This window comes from Terrapene carolina, unplaced genomic scaffold (genome assembly GCF_002925995.2).
Source record: "Terrapene carolina triunguis isolate 2854851 unplaced genomic scaffold, T_m_triunguis-2.0 Scaffold89, whole genome shotgun sequence".
Lineage (NCBI taxonomy): Eukaryota > Metazoa > Chordata > Testudines > Emydidae > Terrapene > Terrapene triunguis.
In genome coordinates, this window is record NW_020664440.1 from 5,194,684 (window position 1) to 5,210,852 (window position 16,169).

The 16,169-nt window shown below is 43.2% G+C and overlaps 1 protein-coding gene across 1 annotated transcript in view; it reads right to left on the bottom strand.

Annotated features, from left to right (window-relative positions):
• Positions 1 to 13,821: 13,821 nt before the first annotated feature.
• Positions 13,822 to 16,169, bottom strand: part of LOC113406309 (membrane-associated guanylate kinase, WW and PDZ domain-containing protein 1-like) — a 181,728-nt gene continuing 179,380 nt past the window's right edge. Inside the window, exons 2-3 of the mRNA XM_026650443.2 lie at positions 15,193 to 15,264; positions 13,822 to 13,883 (exon numbers count right to left, since the gene is read on the bottom strand). Of these exons, the coding sequence (XP_026506228.1) occupies positions 13,822 to 13,883; positions 15,193 to 15,264 (134 nt within the window). The remainder of the gene's footprint in view (positions 13,884 to 15,192; positions 15,265 to 16,169) is intronic.

Here is a 16,169-nt window from a genome sequence, read left to right on the forward strand (position 1 = left end):
CCCTCCTGCATAACACTGGCCATAGGACTTCCCTACATTAATTTCTGATTGAACTAGAGTATTCATTAATTGAATCAACAATCAAGCTATTGGTTCCTTTTGTAAATTGAGAATTTGCAGTGCCTCATTCTCTTCTCTGTACTGTAAATCAGAAGTTACACCACTACAGAACTGGTAGAGGAGAACTATAAGGCTCCCACCGGTTAGAACTATGCACAAGCAGGGCCATACAGGGTCAGCCCAATGGTCCATCTAGTCCGGTCCCATCTTCCAACAGTAGCTAATGCCAGATGCTTCAAAGGGAAAGAACAGAATAGGGTACTTATCAAGATGTGTCCAGTCACATCTTCTGGCAAGTCAGAGGCTTAGGGACACCCAGAGTGTAGGGTTGCATCCCTGACCATCTTGGCGAATAGTCATTGATGGACCTATCCTCCATGAACATTTACATACAGTACTTTAGAAGCTTAGGATGAAATGCCAACCAGGCCTAGAGAGACCAAGTAATCATCTCCCGGGAGTGGAATGCAGAGGGTTTGGGGAACTGAAATCTAGTCTCTCCACACACTTCTATACGACCTGAGCAAGGCGGCTACAGAGTGGAAAAGCAACCTCAGCTATGCTGCGGCACCTGTGGGGGTTTGGGGCAATGTTTTCAAAAGTAAATGCAGCTCCTCCCCAGAGCGCTCTTCGCACTAACCAACATGAGGAGGTCCTCTAATGGTACGCAGTGGATGAGGAACCTGCATAGCTGTACCACTATGTTCCCTCCACCACCATCCCATACAACACCCAAGCAGCTTATGTACCATGGAGGACCTTGCCCTTGCGTTCTGTACCACAGATGAATTTCATCCTTCGCTAAACAGCAGTGCTTTATTTCCCGCCCCCCTTGCATTAAAATGAAATCCTCCCTCCCATATATCTGTAAATATATCAAACAGGCTAAACTAGTCATTAACAGAGTAGACACTGAAGTCAGCTTCTGTTACTTGGGTTCCACCATAACACGAGAACCACTATGAAGATGACAGCAACAAGCAGACAGCTGTAGCCAGAAGAACATTCACATGCCTGAATAAAAACATTTGGATCCTTAAATCAGAGACCATGACAGCAGCGTGACATTCAAGAAGGATGTTAAGGAACTGGAGAGGGTTCATAGAAGAGCCACAGGAATGATAAAAGGGTTCGAAAACGTGCCTAATCGTGATAGACTCAAGGAGTTCAATCTATTCAGCGTAACAAAGAGAAGCTTAGTACGTCTGTAAATATCTACGGGGGAACAAATATTTAATAATGGGCTCTTCAATCTAGCAGCGAAAGGTCTAACACAATCCAACAGCTGGAAGTTGAAGCTAGACAAATTCAGACAGGAAATAAAGCGTACGTTTTTAAGAGTGAGAGTAATTAACCACTGGAACACTTTACCAAGGGTTGTGGCGGATTCTCCATCACTGACAATTTTTAAATCAAAATTGGATGTTTATCTATAAAATATGCTCTAGGAATTATTTTGGGGAAGTCCTATGGCCTGTGTTATTCAGGAGGCCAGACTAGATGATCACAATGGTCCCTTCTAGCCTCAGAAACGTGGTCCCCAAACTGTGGGGAGCACCACAATTGGGAGGGCGTGGAGTAACGTTCGGGGGGACATGGCATGGCCCAGGCCAGTCCCCCGGGCCAGCGAGGAAGAAGCGCCACCCAACCCCGCTCTGCCCTCAGCCCGGCCCCACCTACAATGCCTGACAGCTCAGGGGGGGAGGGGAAGGAAGAGCAGACAGGTTCCCATTACGGGGGGGGAGGGGCGGGGGGAGCGGCAACGGAAAAAGTTTGGGAAACACTGCCTTAGAATCTATGAAAACCAGATTATATAGCATGTTCATTGTAGAGTTGCAAATCATGGGTACTGAAAAAGCACCTGGGGCAAAAGTGGCAAACATTTGAAATGAGGTTCCTTCGCCATATCCTGGGCATGGCAAGGCGAGGCAGACCAAGAAATGATGACATCTGTAGAAGACTGAAATTGGAGTGCATCACTACAGTACTCAAAAGGCCTCAACGACAATGGTTTGGCCGTGTTGTTAGAAAGACCCCACACCAACTGCTTAAAATTGTTCTCGAAGGAAGAGTGCATGGTGAGAGAGGTCGTGGACATCCAAAGAGACGGTGGTACAAAACAGTATATAAAACCATCCAGGCCTTATCCAACCATAGCGTTGGGAAAAGAAGATCACGACGATCACACACATACACACACACACACACACACACACACACACACACAAGAGAAGAAAGAACCCACTGTCTCTCCACCCATAGTGCACACATTTACTTGTCCCATCTGCTCTGGTTATCTGACAGTCCTTTTAATTAGTACACAAAGGGCTCCTCCATCACCTCTGGCTTCCCTCATGGCCATAAAAAGGACCACATATTCGGCATCTGCTCAATTGCTGCGTCTAAGAGCAAAGGCCAATACCAAGTCATTGGGGTGGATATGATGAAGAACTTGTTGCTGTTTTTCGAAGGGATGTAATAAATAAGCAGTGGGATAGCTGTGATCACAGCTCAGGTCCTCATTGCTGTGGGCTCGGTTGAGTCATTTTTGGCACTTTGATTTAGATGAAATTGCCTTTGAAAGATCAGTAAGACTTAGAAAACTTAGCACTGGGGCAGAAGCCGATATGATTAGGTCACAAATTCCCTGACATTCCACAGAATGCAGCGGATAGTCACAGCACTATGCGACTGAGAAAACTAGGGTTAAAAATAAAAGCAAAAATTGCAAATTAACCCATAAAAACCACCATAAACATAAGCAAACCTGCAAGTGGTCTATACTAAACAGCCTGTCTTTTTGTAATCGCAAAAAAATGCAGCCTTTTCATCACACCGTAATGACTGGTCCTCCAAACAAGAGATTTAAAAAATCAATTCTGATTATATTAGAGTATTTCACAAATCTGCAAGCAGCACTTTGAAGTTAGCGAACTGAGCGTTTTAAAGATCCCTCTAACACTGTAGTATTTTTGTACATCTGAAAAAAGTTGCATAAAAACCTGAATACCTTTTAGTTAATTTCTTTATCATCTCCTAGCTAACAAATTCAGTACAATAATATCACTACTAAAATATATTTATGAGCCACCGTCTTTAGAGATATCAAAACAAACTTCCACAAATGATACAGTCTCTGAAAAAATTACACATGTGAATTAGAGTTCCTTCCAGTTCTATAGATCTTAATGGTTCTAGTATTATTTCCCAGGGATATTTCTGGAACTGATCCTATCTCTAAAGGCAGAATGAACTTTAAGTGTGCCCCCTGTCTGCAATCTATAAACCAATTAAAAGTAAAGAGGTTAATGCAATCTCCATAACAGGACTAAGTTAACAAAGGTAGTATGGGAATCTAAAACTCAGGAACAAAATTTAATGATTTATAAGTTTAGAGAGGGGACAAATGCAAATTAACCCATTTTTTTATATATATCTATATCTATCTATCTATATATATTACACACACTCAGTCTATATAGAATTATGATAGTACTTAGCACTTAAATAGCATTTTACATGTTCAATGCCTTTCACAAACATTAATCAATCAATTCTCAATATCCCACGTGGAAGGAAAACTTATACCCAATATACAGATGGGGAAAACGGACACATAGGATCAGATCCTGAGCTGAGGATGTGAGACACAGTCTGAACACCTTGCCCAAAGCCACACAACAAGCCAGTGATACAGCTGGGGTTAGAATTCTGGAATTCCTGCTACCAATCTTGCCAGCTCCCAGCCTTGAGAGCATTCTCTCGCTCTGAGGCTGGGAAATCTCCAGGAGAGAGATTTGGGCTGACATTAACACACAAATTATTGTTTTAGGCAGCTGCCTACATATAATACACCGGCCAGGCCAAACACCTCCCCCCTACTCACAACACCAAACTCATTTTAAAACGAAAAAGCTATGGACGAGGTGTTAATTACACACATATACACACACAACACACTGCAAATCAATGTGTGTCCTGAACAGATAGCCAGGAGAGGTGGTTTCCTTAGCAACAACCACCACCGCTGCATTGAAGCTTCCAGAGTAGTTATTTCTCCCTAAATCCTGAGTCCCTCTCACTAATGTGGTTCTCACTTTGGCTTGTATGCAGAATCGAACATCCGGGGCACATTTTCCAAGTATTACACAGGGCATGAGCCACATATCGCAACTCCCGCTTGCAATAACCTTTACAATGCTGTCTGATGGCTACAGGGATGGCCTAGAGCAGCAGTTCTCTAACTGTGGGTCAGGACCCCATTTTAATGTGGTCACCAGAGCTGGCATTCGACCTCCTGGGGCTGACACACAAGCACCACTGCCCGGCGCCGAAACCCAAGCCCCTTCGGATCTGGGCGGCAGGATACAGGCTTTGGCTTCAGACCTGGGTGGCAGGGCTCAGGTTACAGGCCCCCCACCTGGGGTTGAAACCCTTGGGCTTCCCCCCCACCAAGACAATACTTACTTCTGCCTTGAGTGCATGGGACTGGACTAGAAGACCTCTCGAGGTCCCTTCCAGTCCTATGATTCTATGATGTTAAAGATACAGTAGGCAAAAACACTTCCAGTCAGACTGAATGTACCTGGTAAGTACTGTTTAAGGGCCCCCACCTATTTGCTATGGAAGTAAAGGACAATTCACTTTGAGCCCAATGGAAGTCAGGCTCTTAAAAATACCAGCTGTAGGACACCTAGAAGGCGGCAAGGTTTGAGATCACTACAGCAAAGCCCTCCTGCACAACTTGGAAAACAAAGTGCCAAAAGCTCAGTACGGACTTCCTGGATGAACTGAAGCAAGAGGTCCCACTGATCACGCAACAGTGCACTGCTGAAACATGAAATGGAGATGCCGTGGTATCACCATCCAAGACATCAACTCATGATTCAGCGCTTCAAAATCCAGGTGCACTCAACTCAGCCTCTCAGAAGGAAGAAGGCACCTTGCATCACAGAATCAATTTAGTGCTCTGCGGCCTCAGGGAGGCTGTTGCAATGTGACTGTTTATTGGGGGAGGGAAGCGAGGGGGCAGTAAATTAAGTGGGGACCTGCGTGCGGGTTCAAAACGATCACTGTAACCACGAGATGGCCTTCTGACTCAAGCTCCGGGTGGGAGTCACATCTAGATTCTATTACTGTCTTGCATTCTATACCGAGACCTGAACAGAGATGAAGGGATTTACCCAGGGGCATATGCAGTTTCAGGTTCCCCTTCTGTGAAATGCAGGTAATACTCTCCTGCTTGCAAGAGTGCTGATGGGATTAGCTCAAACTTCTGTGACGTGCTCAGAAATCATTAGGTGGAAGGTGCTACAGAGGTGCAGAACACTTAGGATAACAAAGCTCTCCCCTTTTATTCAGATATATTGCCTATACCAGGGGTGGGCAAACTACGGCCCGGGCGCCACATCTGGCCCTTCAGACATTTTAATCCAGCCCTCGAGCTCCCACCGGGGACCGGGGTCCGGGGGTTTGCACCGCTCCGCGCGTGCCATAGCTCTGCGTGGCTCCCTGAAGCAGCAGCATGTTCCCCCTCAGGATCCTATGTGCGGGGGCTGCCAAGGGGCTCCACACACTGCCACCCTCCAAGCAGCACCCCTGTAGCTCCTATTGGCTGGGAACTACAGCCAATGGGAGCTGCAGAGGCGGCGCCTGCAGACAGGGCATGGCGCAGCGCCGCCTGGCCACGCCTCCGCGTAGGAGCCAGAGCGGGGACATGCTGCTGCTTCCGGGAGCTCCTTGAGGTAGAGGGCCACCCGGAGCCTGCACCCCCTGAGCCCTTTTTGAGCCCCAGCCCCCGGCCCCAGCTCTGATCCCCCTCCTGCCCTCCAAACCCCTCAGTCCCAGCCCGGAGCACCCGCCTACACCTCCAACCCCTCATCCCCAGCCCCAACCCAGAGCCTGCACCCCCAGACGGAGCTCTTCCCCCCCCCTCACACCCCAACTCCCAATTTCATGAACATTCATGGTCCGACATACAAATTTCCATACCCAGATGTGGCCCTCAGCCAAAAGGTTTTGGCCTAGACAGTGGTCCCATCTTGCTGCTCAAGTGAAAAAATTCAAGGTCCCACTGTATGTTTTGAAAAGAGGAAGAGAGAACCCTGGTGTCCTAGCCAATAGTCTCTCTTCACTACACACAAAGTTCTAACATCCAAGGTTGAGTGTGAACAATTGCTCTGACGAGACAGCTATTAAATTTTGCCCACAACCATGCCACCAAACGCTGGCTAACTCATGGCTTTCTGGAAAGTGCTTTAGAGTACCTTGACTACAGAACGGTGCTATTAAAAACGTTCTGTTCTCAAGGTAGAGTTGCCAAAGATTAATGAAAAACTTGGCTGTCTTCAACCCTCAGTATATCTGCTAATCTGGGACTTTTAAAAAAAAAGCTGGTTTATTGCTAAACTCCTAATTGCTTTCAGAAAAGGTAGGTGTTAGCAAACAGCTGAGCTTCACCTCTTCGGCAGGTAGTAATTAAGAAAGCAAAGGCACCAAGAGAAAAGCTTTTTCTTTCATTTGGATAAAATGACCTTTTAACAGGCTACATTTATTCCAGCCCTAGTGGAGAAATGCAGTGCAAATAATGCATTAAACATGAATCATTACTTAGGGATAACTTGTGTGGACTCAAAAAAAAAAATGGTTAAGGAACTACCGTTGGGACAGAAAAATTCTAGATTGGAAGTTATGTCCTTGATAACAGGACATCATCACATTATATTTTCTATTTTTTAGATTAGTTGACATGAAGTAGGTAGATTAGATAGGCAGTGCACTAGAACAGTCCAGGAACGTCACCAGGAAGAAAACTTCTCAAAACGTCAATTTAGGGGAGGGGAAAAAACAGAGAATGAAATTTGGGAAAAATACACTTTGCCCCATGTTAAATACAATTCTTACAACCATCTGATTGAGAAGCTATACTATCTTGATGTTTTGGAGCCAGGGCTTTAAATTTGATGGCGGGGGAGGGGGCAGTTTTTAAGACATTGCAAAAATCTCAGTTTGCACATGCTCACTAGAGAGACCTGTTAAGAGTTGCTAGAATTTTGCTGCTAAATTCTCAGAACTTTGTCTGCACTGAGCATGCTCCATCCTCCAATAGCTGCCACAAGCCAGCTGGACGGCACTGCGGCATCCCCACAACACAACTGAGCATACTCCACTCCGAGGCTGCAGAGGTCTTTCCCTGCAATTGCTGCTCCCGGCTTCTATAGGCTTCTGTATCACCTGGCACTGGAACTAAGACCCCCAGAAACTCTCAATTCTCCTCCAGCTGGTGCCCAGGCCACGTGGAAGGGAAGGAGGAAACAGCATGCCAGAAATGCAGAGGGGTGAGGAGCCAGGCTTCAGCAGTGGTGGTGGGGTATGGGTGGGGGAAGTGGGGCTGATTCGGATTGGGAGCCTGTGGAGGAAACTGGAATGGGGAAGGGGCTGAGGGCCAGGGAGATAGTGATTTGGGACCAGTCAACAAGGAGACTGGCATATAAAGGTAGAACAGGACTGGCAGCTGGCATGAGGGGAAGACTGGGATTCACTGAGGAGGCCAGTGGAAAGACTGGGACTGGCTGGGTAAGGAGACTGGAACAGAGATGAAGTGCCTGGGGCGTGGAAACAGGGGGCTGGGTGAGGAGACAGGGATGTGGAGGTGAGGGGGGGCATTAATAACATGATTAATAATCATAATAACGATGATGCCTGTTTCTGCACTTTTCATCAGTAGATCCTGAAGCGCTTCACAATCTTTTAATGATATTTATCCTCCTTAACCTGTGAGTTAGGGCAGAGCTATTGCCCTATTTTACAGATGGGGAACTGAGGCCCAGTGAGACTAAGTGACTTGCTCAAGGTCATGTAGGAAGTCCTTAGTGAACAAAGAACTGAACCCAGCTCTCCCACGTCCTAGGCCAGAAGATGAGAGAAACAACCTGCACGTAAGCTTTAAGTTTAGGAGAGCAGGTGGGTTTCTCTCTTCTTAATCACCAGCATTAGTTAATCTCTGCAACCCTTACAGCAGTGGTTCTCAACCAGGGATACGTGTACCCCTGGGGATACACAGATCTTCCAATGGCTAGATATTTGCCTAATTTTCCAACAGGCTACATAAAAAGCACTAGCGAAGTCAGAACAAACTAAAATTTCACACAGACAATGACTTCTTTATACACCTCTACCCCGATATAACGCGATCCGATATAACACGAATTCGGATACAACGCGGTAAAGCAGCGCTCCGGGGGTGGGGGGGAAGAAGAGGGGGCTGCGCACGCCTGCGGATCAAAGCAAGTTCAATATAACGCGGTTTCACTTATAACGCAGTAAGATTTTTTGGCTCCCGAGGACAGCGTTATATAGGGGTAGAGCTGTATACTATACACTGAAACGCAAGTACAAGATGCATATTCCAATTGATTTATTTTATAATTATTAGTAAAAATGAGAAAGTCAGCAATTTTTCAGTAACAGTGTTTTGTATTTTTATGTCTGATTTTTAAATGAGGTGAAACACAAGACAAGTCAGACTCCTGAAAGGGGTACAGTAGTCTGGAAAGGTTGAGAGCCACTGCTTTACAGCACCTGGTTTCCTGGATTAGAAGGGTCATTTTCTTCCGGCTTGGTTTTTGAGACTTGTTCTGAACATGCTTCACTGTGCATATGTGTGCGTGCACTGTCAGTCTAGGCAGTGTTAACTGAACAACCCCTGATTGAAAGGAAACTTTTGGGCCCCAATTCAAAGCCCTCTGAAGTCCATGGAAGGTCTTTAATGGGCTTTGAATGCATTTCCAAGAGCAATCTCCAACCTTAAAATAGAATAAAGATACTCATCCTGTGCTCAAATGTTCCCATTGGTTTGAGCAGGGTGTTATGACCCACGGGTGGTGCTTCACTCACTCAACAAGAGCGATTTACCAGTCTCTCAGAGGATTGACATATTAGATGAGTATTTTCATTTCATCAGAGAAAATGCTTACTTTATATTACAATCTGTCTAGGTGTAGGTATATACCTATATTGCAAATAAGGAGATAGATATACATACAAAACCACACATTTTATTCATTGTATGTGTTTATATATGCATTGTAATTCTAGCCCCTGAATCACAATACAATTACATTTTAAAAACCCAGTGAAGATACAACATAATGGTATATAGGAAATATTCTTTAGTGCAAAATGATTCAAAAGTACAGACTAGGAATTCCACATTTAATGAGGGGAAGGGTGGAAATGACTCAAAGACCTGAATTAATGTTAATTCTAATACTAGATTCAACAAAATAAAGCCAATATTTGTATTCCCTTGAGATTAAATTTAATTGAAGGTATTCATTATTTACCACTGCATCATGATCAGTGTTTGCATTCCTTATTCAACATATAACGAAGCCTAAAAACATGGACCAAACTGAAGTCAGCGGAGTTGCCTGGTTGTAATCGAGACGAATCTGACCCATTTCATTATAGCGTCTACACCCTGCTCTCATTCCTCTCGAATCCAAAACACATACAATATGTCAATCCTAATATGTCAATCCTCTGAGAGACTGGTAAATCGCTCTTGTTGAGTGAGTGAAGCATCACCCGTGGGTCATAACACCCTGCTCGCATTCCTCTCTAATTCATACTTGTGTACATCAGGAATAACTCTAGCAAAAGCAACAGGCAAAATCCTTAAAATGTGTAAACTGGTATCGCTCTGTCGAGTTCAATGGAGCTACACCAAATCTACACCAGCTGAGGATGTGACCTACTAGAATTACATCACTGTAAAAACTGGTTGTAGGTCAAAATCAGGCCCACGGTGCCCAAAACGATATTTGTAAAAGACACACAATTAAGATCCAATGTTTTTTCTGCAGAAGAATTTGTGACAATGCAAAAAAAGCCTTTTTAAAACAAATCCGAGAACAGCTGATCTTTATTAAGTTATTTCTTGTGAATTGTTACCCTTTTAAAAAAAAAGTTAGACAATGCACTAGTTAGAATATATAATGGCCTTCCAACTGATTTACATCTCCACTTTCATCGGATCTAGGCTTTATCACCTCAAGAATAAGACGCTTCCCAGTGCATTTCACAATAAACAAAACTCACTCAATATTCTTTGACAAGAAATCTTGCAGTTGAATTAAATTAGAGTTGAAATGGGTATGTAAGAATATATTCTATTGGGTACCTGGGATACTAACCATGCTTTCCACTTGGTAAAGGAATTAATTCCCCAATATGCTTTCATTCCTTACACATGGAAGTTGTATTCTGAATTTGAAGAGTGAAGGTCCGAATGAACTTGGGTCTGTCAGTATGCAAATATGAATGAATAATGTTAATATTTCACAGTGCCTATACGTCTGTTCAGAAATGAACTTTCGTATTAAACCTAACACTGCCTTGGATAACTGAACTACAGCAACCTATTTCTATTCTAGTTATTGGCTATTCAAAACCCTGGAATATTTTTAGATGAACTGAAGTCTACGGGCTATTGAAGCCAACCAGAGCCTTGACATGAGAACTGGTCCGGGCCTTAATTTTGTAAGTACGCACCCTCACCTTGCTTTTCAGTGCAACCACAAGTCTGGGGCTCAAATCACATAGGCTTAAATAACCTCTGACTTCAATGGGACTAGTCATGTTTCAAGTTAACCACATGATTTTTAAAGTGTTTTACTGAATCAGGTCCTAAATTGCTATGCCATTTATCTTGTCTGCGCACATGTCAGCAAGTAAAGGAAAATAAGTAATACCATAGATAAAAGATATTTATGGAAAAAACAAAGTTTACAGGGATACTCCCACAGTAGATAGAGCACTGAACTGCATTCTAGTCCCTGCTCTGCCACTGGCCTGCTGGGGACATTGGGCAGGTCACGTCACCTTTTTGTGCCTCAGTTTCCCCATCCATAAAATGGGGATATTGATACAAACCTCCTTTGTGAAGTGCTATGAGAGCTATGGATAAAAAGTGCTAGGTATTACTATTACTACTGTATACGGATATCAGTTCTGCTGCATCGGTGCCCCACTGTAACCATAGCAACAGGCAGAAGGAGGGAGAAAAGAGGTAACCTAGAATGTACTGAAGTAAGATTTTTGGATTATTTGTTGCTGGAAAAAAATATTTTCTTATTTTACCAAAATTTAACTACTTTTGGGGGGAAATGTCAATCTCCCGTTATACAAGCCCTTCCTCACGGAGCCGTAATGAAAAGACTCGGTTTTAGACTCCTAGTCGCTGCCTTGCTACAAAGGATTACTACTTTTCTATCGCATAGCTACAAGAACCAGATCACGTTTCAAGCATTCAATTCTCTCCTGCGTAATGAATGGGAATCATGTAGATTGCCTTCATTTAATTTAGGCTAGAAATTCAGCCTTATCGATTGCAGTCTGTAGACTTCCTAATAATAGGAAACTGGAAGCAGCACTTACTCTTTTTTGAGTCACTTACCACACAGATGGATAGGGAGAAGCTATAAAGTGAAAAAAGAGAGTTGAATGCTATGCAGGATCAAGGTTGGTGGTTTTTCCTAGATGTTGCACAATGAGACTGCTGAGGTATGTTGTATTGAAGTTGGAGAAACATTCACGTAATCATTTGTATGCTACGTAACAGAAATTTATAAAATGTGAATCACAGTATCAGAAGTATCATTTAAACAGCTGTGACAGAATCAGAGTTTTTCATAAAACTAGGTTCTCTTCTTTCCACCTTTAACCCCACACACACGAGAGCGGGCTACACCCAACTGCTAAGTTGTGGGACAATATTTCAAATTCAAACACCTAACGTTACAAGACAAAATCAATATTAACTTTAAAAAACTCCAGAACATACAAGTGTAGATCCTCAGCCCCACACACTGTCCTGTTTGCACAACAGGAGAATCCTCCGGAGGAACAAAGCTGGCTCTATGCCATCTGCTTCTGGCCCTCTAACCCAGCGGTTCTCAAACTGGGGCCGCTGCTTGTGTAGGGAAAGCCCCTGGCGGGCCGGGCCGGTTTGTTTACCTGCCGCATCCGCAGGTTCGGCCGATGGCGGCTCCCACTGGCCGCGGTTCACCACTCCAGGCCAATGGGAGCTGCTGGAAGCAGCGCGGGCCGAGGGACATACTGGCCACCGTTTCCTGCAGCCCCGATTGGCCTGCAGCGGCGAACCGCGGCCAGTGGCAGCCACGATCGGCCGAACCTGCGGACCCGGCAGGTAAACAAACCGGCCCAGCCCGCCAGGGGCTTTCCCTACACAAGCAGCGGCCCCAGTTTGAGAACCACTGCTCTAACCCCTGGGTGAATTCCAGGACCTGGCACATCAGAGGTGACAGTCTGTCCTGTCCTTGAAAGTTTTGAGGAACTGTTTCTATTAATACACCCCTGCCACCAGCTTTTTCCACTTCAGATCCCTCAGTACCGCAGCCCCTTTCTAGTCCCTTTTTAAACACGAGCAGTCAGACTAGTACACCAGACTCCTCCCTCAATACTGCTTGTACACAACTAAAATGTAGCCAACAGTTCTCACGGTCCATCCCCACCTCTTTTTGGGACCTTGCATGACTTCCATAAGCTTCTCAGTTGATGGGGATGCCTGCTGTTCCTCTCTTTATTTGCAAAAAGTCATGTTCCCAAGCCACATCTTTTTGTTCCTGTACTAATCTTTGAGGGACCCCACATGCTCACATCTGGGCAAAACTCCCATTGATTTCAATGGTGCCATGATTTCATCTCTCTGTGCTAAACTACTTTAACCTTGCACTCCAGGCTCAAATCACTACACAGATTAGGAACACTTTTGCCCCAGCAATTCTATTCCAACACATGTATGTAGTCAGGGCTATGCTGTGTTCAAAAGAAATATCCATTCTAGCTGTCACACTAAAGCTTGTCCTCCATTTAAATATAGAGTGAAGGTGACTTAAAAAGTTCATCCTTTCTTCTCTGCTATCGAGATGTAGTTTTCAGAATTGAAAGACATTTTTCTGATCCCAGGCTGTGTCAATATGTGCTGGCTTTGAGTTTCAAGAGGAATCACAAGTAGAGAGAAATCATTAGGTGGTTTGTACAAAGCACCAATGACTGTGTTCTTGGAAGACTAGAATGCTGCAGTATTTTTCATACACTCAGAAGCATTTCTGAACTTGGTTTTAGAGAACAATGGCTAACTCAAGAAAGTGACACATTTTGTATTCCTTTTTAACCAACTATCCTATTGCCAACCATAAGCATTCAAAAATGGTGTGTCCAAAAAATGTCATGAGCTTGGCCTAAAAATGATGAGATTTAAAATATATTTAGGGTCCTTTTAATCTGCCTTATAGTTTTGGAATCCTTTAAGGCTCACGTTTTCAAGATTTTTTTCTGCACATATGAGGGCTAGAAACAACCTTTTATTAAATGCAAGGTAAGAGTCTTACATAATCACATGACTCCAAGAGTTAAGAAAAAACACCAAATAACGCAAGAGTTGGGAACACTGAAAATGCTTGGCTTTTGTGTAATTTGCAAAAAACCCCACAAAGGCAGGTTTAATTTTTGATTAAGAAAATGTCAGTTTCAAAGTAGACTCCCTCTGGTAGATTATGTTTACATCATGCAAGTATAAAGATAGAGAAATAGAAGCACATGAATGGAGAGAGCTTATGGCTCACAAGTGAATTCAGATCATCATCATGCAACACAGAACATGTAGAAATTTGAGGTGCCTAGGTGGTTATTGTTCAGTGGAAGACAGGAGAATATTTTCAGGGCATGTGTGTTTCTTCATTTGAAAAATGCTACAGGAAAAATGTATTGTTTTCTCATTTCTTCCTGGATCATGTCACCTGCCAGAACAGGAGTTTAATCAAAAGGCACATACCATTGTAAATATTCCTGCTGTCAGCTAAGTTTTTTGCTAGCAGCTAAAATATATTTTTTAAAAATGCATCTAATTGCCTCTTAAGAGTAAATTTGTAATCTAGTGGTCGATTTGCACTACAAGAAGAATTGAAGGCTCACTGCTTCTTTCGCTTCTGTAACCTATGCACATCCCCTCAGTGTAATACTGACAAGGAAGCCAAATTCTTAATGCTGAAACAGAGTAATATCCCCTCTTGGGATAAAGGGAACAAACACAATCAACCTGTCCTGGCTAACGCATGCTTTGCTTTACTACAATGCTCCTATTCATCTTTTTCTCCTGGTTCTCCTTTCTTATTTTTAAACAATGCTACTAAATTATCAGAACCAAAGGAAAATTAAAAGGTACAATTGCCCCATGTAACTTCTTCCTGGCCTTGCTGAAGTCAATGGGAGTACAGCCATTGATTTCAAAAGGGCCAGGATTTCAGACTAAATTTTGGGGGGGAGGGGGGGTGTGATATTCTCTGTTTTCTGGAACATGTACTCTCCTTTTTAACAAACCTACACAGGAACTGTATTATTAATAACTGAAGATTATGGATATATTTATTTTTAAAGATTTAGATTTTCCCAGTCTATAACTAATCATGAATTCTGCCTAATAAAACAAAACAAACCACTGCTCTGATCAACTCCGATTGATTTGACTTCTCTCGATTTTATATTTTACCAAAAAGATTATTCTCCTATTGTTTTACTTCCATGGGCATTGTGTCCAGTGCACAATTAGGGATCAAATACAGTAACCCAGATGGTTTTCTGTCCTTCCAATGGTCACACACACCTTAATACTATAGGCTTTTCTTGACTTTGTTAGCAATGCCTGAGCCAAACACGAGATGGCTCATATCCTGGCATTTAGAATGAGGTGATGTCATCAATGGTAATTAACAAAGATAGATCTTGGATGCAACGTAATGTATTACTGCTTGAAACAAGGAGGTGTTACACACACACACTCAGTGACACTGCTGTTCTCATATGGAGGATCTTCAAAGGCTAGGCAAAGAATTTGGCAAAATTAATCCCAGCTCTGAGTGCTTCTGAAAAAAGGTTTGAATCCATTTGAAATTCACAAACTAGGTTGAGACATATTCCCCAAATCATCTAACACAGCCCTACTGTCTTCTAAACATTCTTCACCACATTAAGAAGGAATAAAGTACCTTACTTACAATCAGAGCCCCTAATTTTGGAGGATAGAATACTTTGCATGATTTGGCAGCTTACAAATGAATGCAAGGAGACAGCATCCCATCAAGTCCCTTAGGCAGTCTTGCTTAACGGAATGCAATTTCTTACCTGAAAAACATAAATAAGCAACATACATTTACATTTTATTCTGCATATATTAATATCTTATTTAGCAGCTTAAGCCACATGTGAAATCAGTTCTTTCTACTAAGCATGCAGGGATGGCTGTGTCACTTGTTTAGAATGTTTTTTTAAAATCAACTTGTAATTTCTAATTAAAACAGTTTCAGATGTAAATATTTATATCAAATGGGGAGACGTGATTAACATTTTCACTGAAGATACAAACTCGTAGCAAAACATTTTCCCAATAATTCCCTGCAATGAATGAGGCTACAATTATGCATTTCCATCAGACCCCATCAGAAAACAGGATATGCTTGTACAGCCCATGCCCAGCCTCACCCAACCACGCCAACCTAGCTGGTCCAAATCACAGGCTATCATTAACATGAAATACGTAGCATCTGCTTTTCCCCACTTCTGGCAGTTCCTCAGTATAACTGCCTGAACGAATGCAACTTTGGCTGATCAATCAACTGCTATATATGAATTCCACTGAAGATCCAGCTCCTACTGAAATGATACATAAGGAAATGCATTAGAGTATCTTCTGTTTTAGCTTGTGAATTTTCCCTGTGCTAAGAGGTAGGTTTATCCCTGTTTTTGCATCTTTAAAGTTTTCCCTAGAGGGGAAATCCTCTGTGTTTTGAATCTTTTTGTTACCCTGTAAAGTTATCTTCCATCCTGATTTTACAGAGGTGATTCTTTTTTTTTTTTTTTTTTAAATAAACTTCTTTTAAGAATCTGATTGTTTTTCAGTGTCCTTAAAGACCCAGGGGGTTTGATCTACCTGTGAAAAAGTTTTCAGTATAAATCTGGGCAAGCTGACGAGCCTGGAATGATTTGGGGGGGGGGGGGGGGGGGGGAGGGGGAGGGGAGGGGAGCAGGAG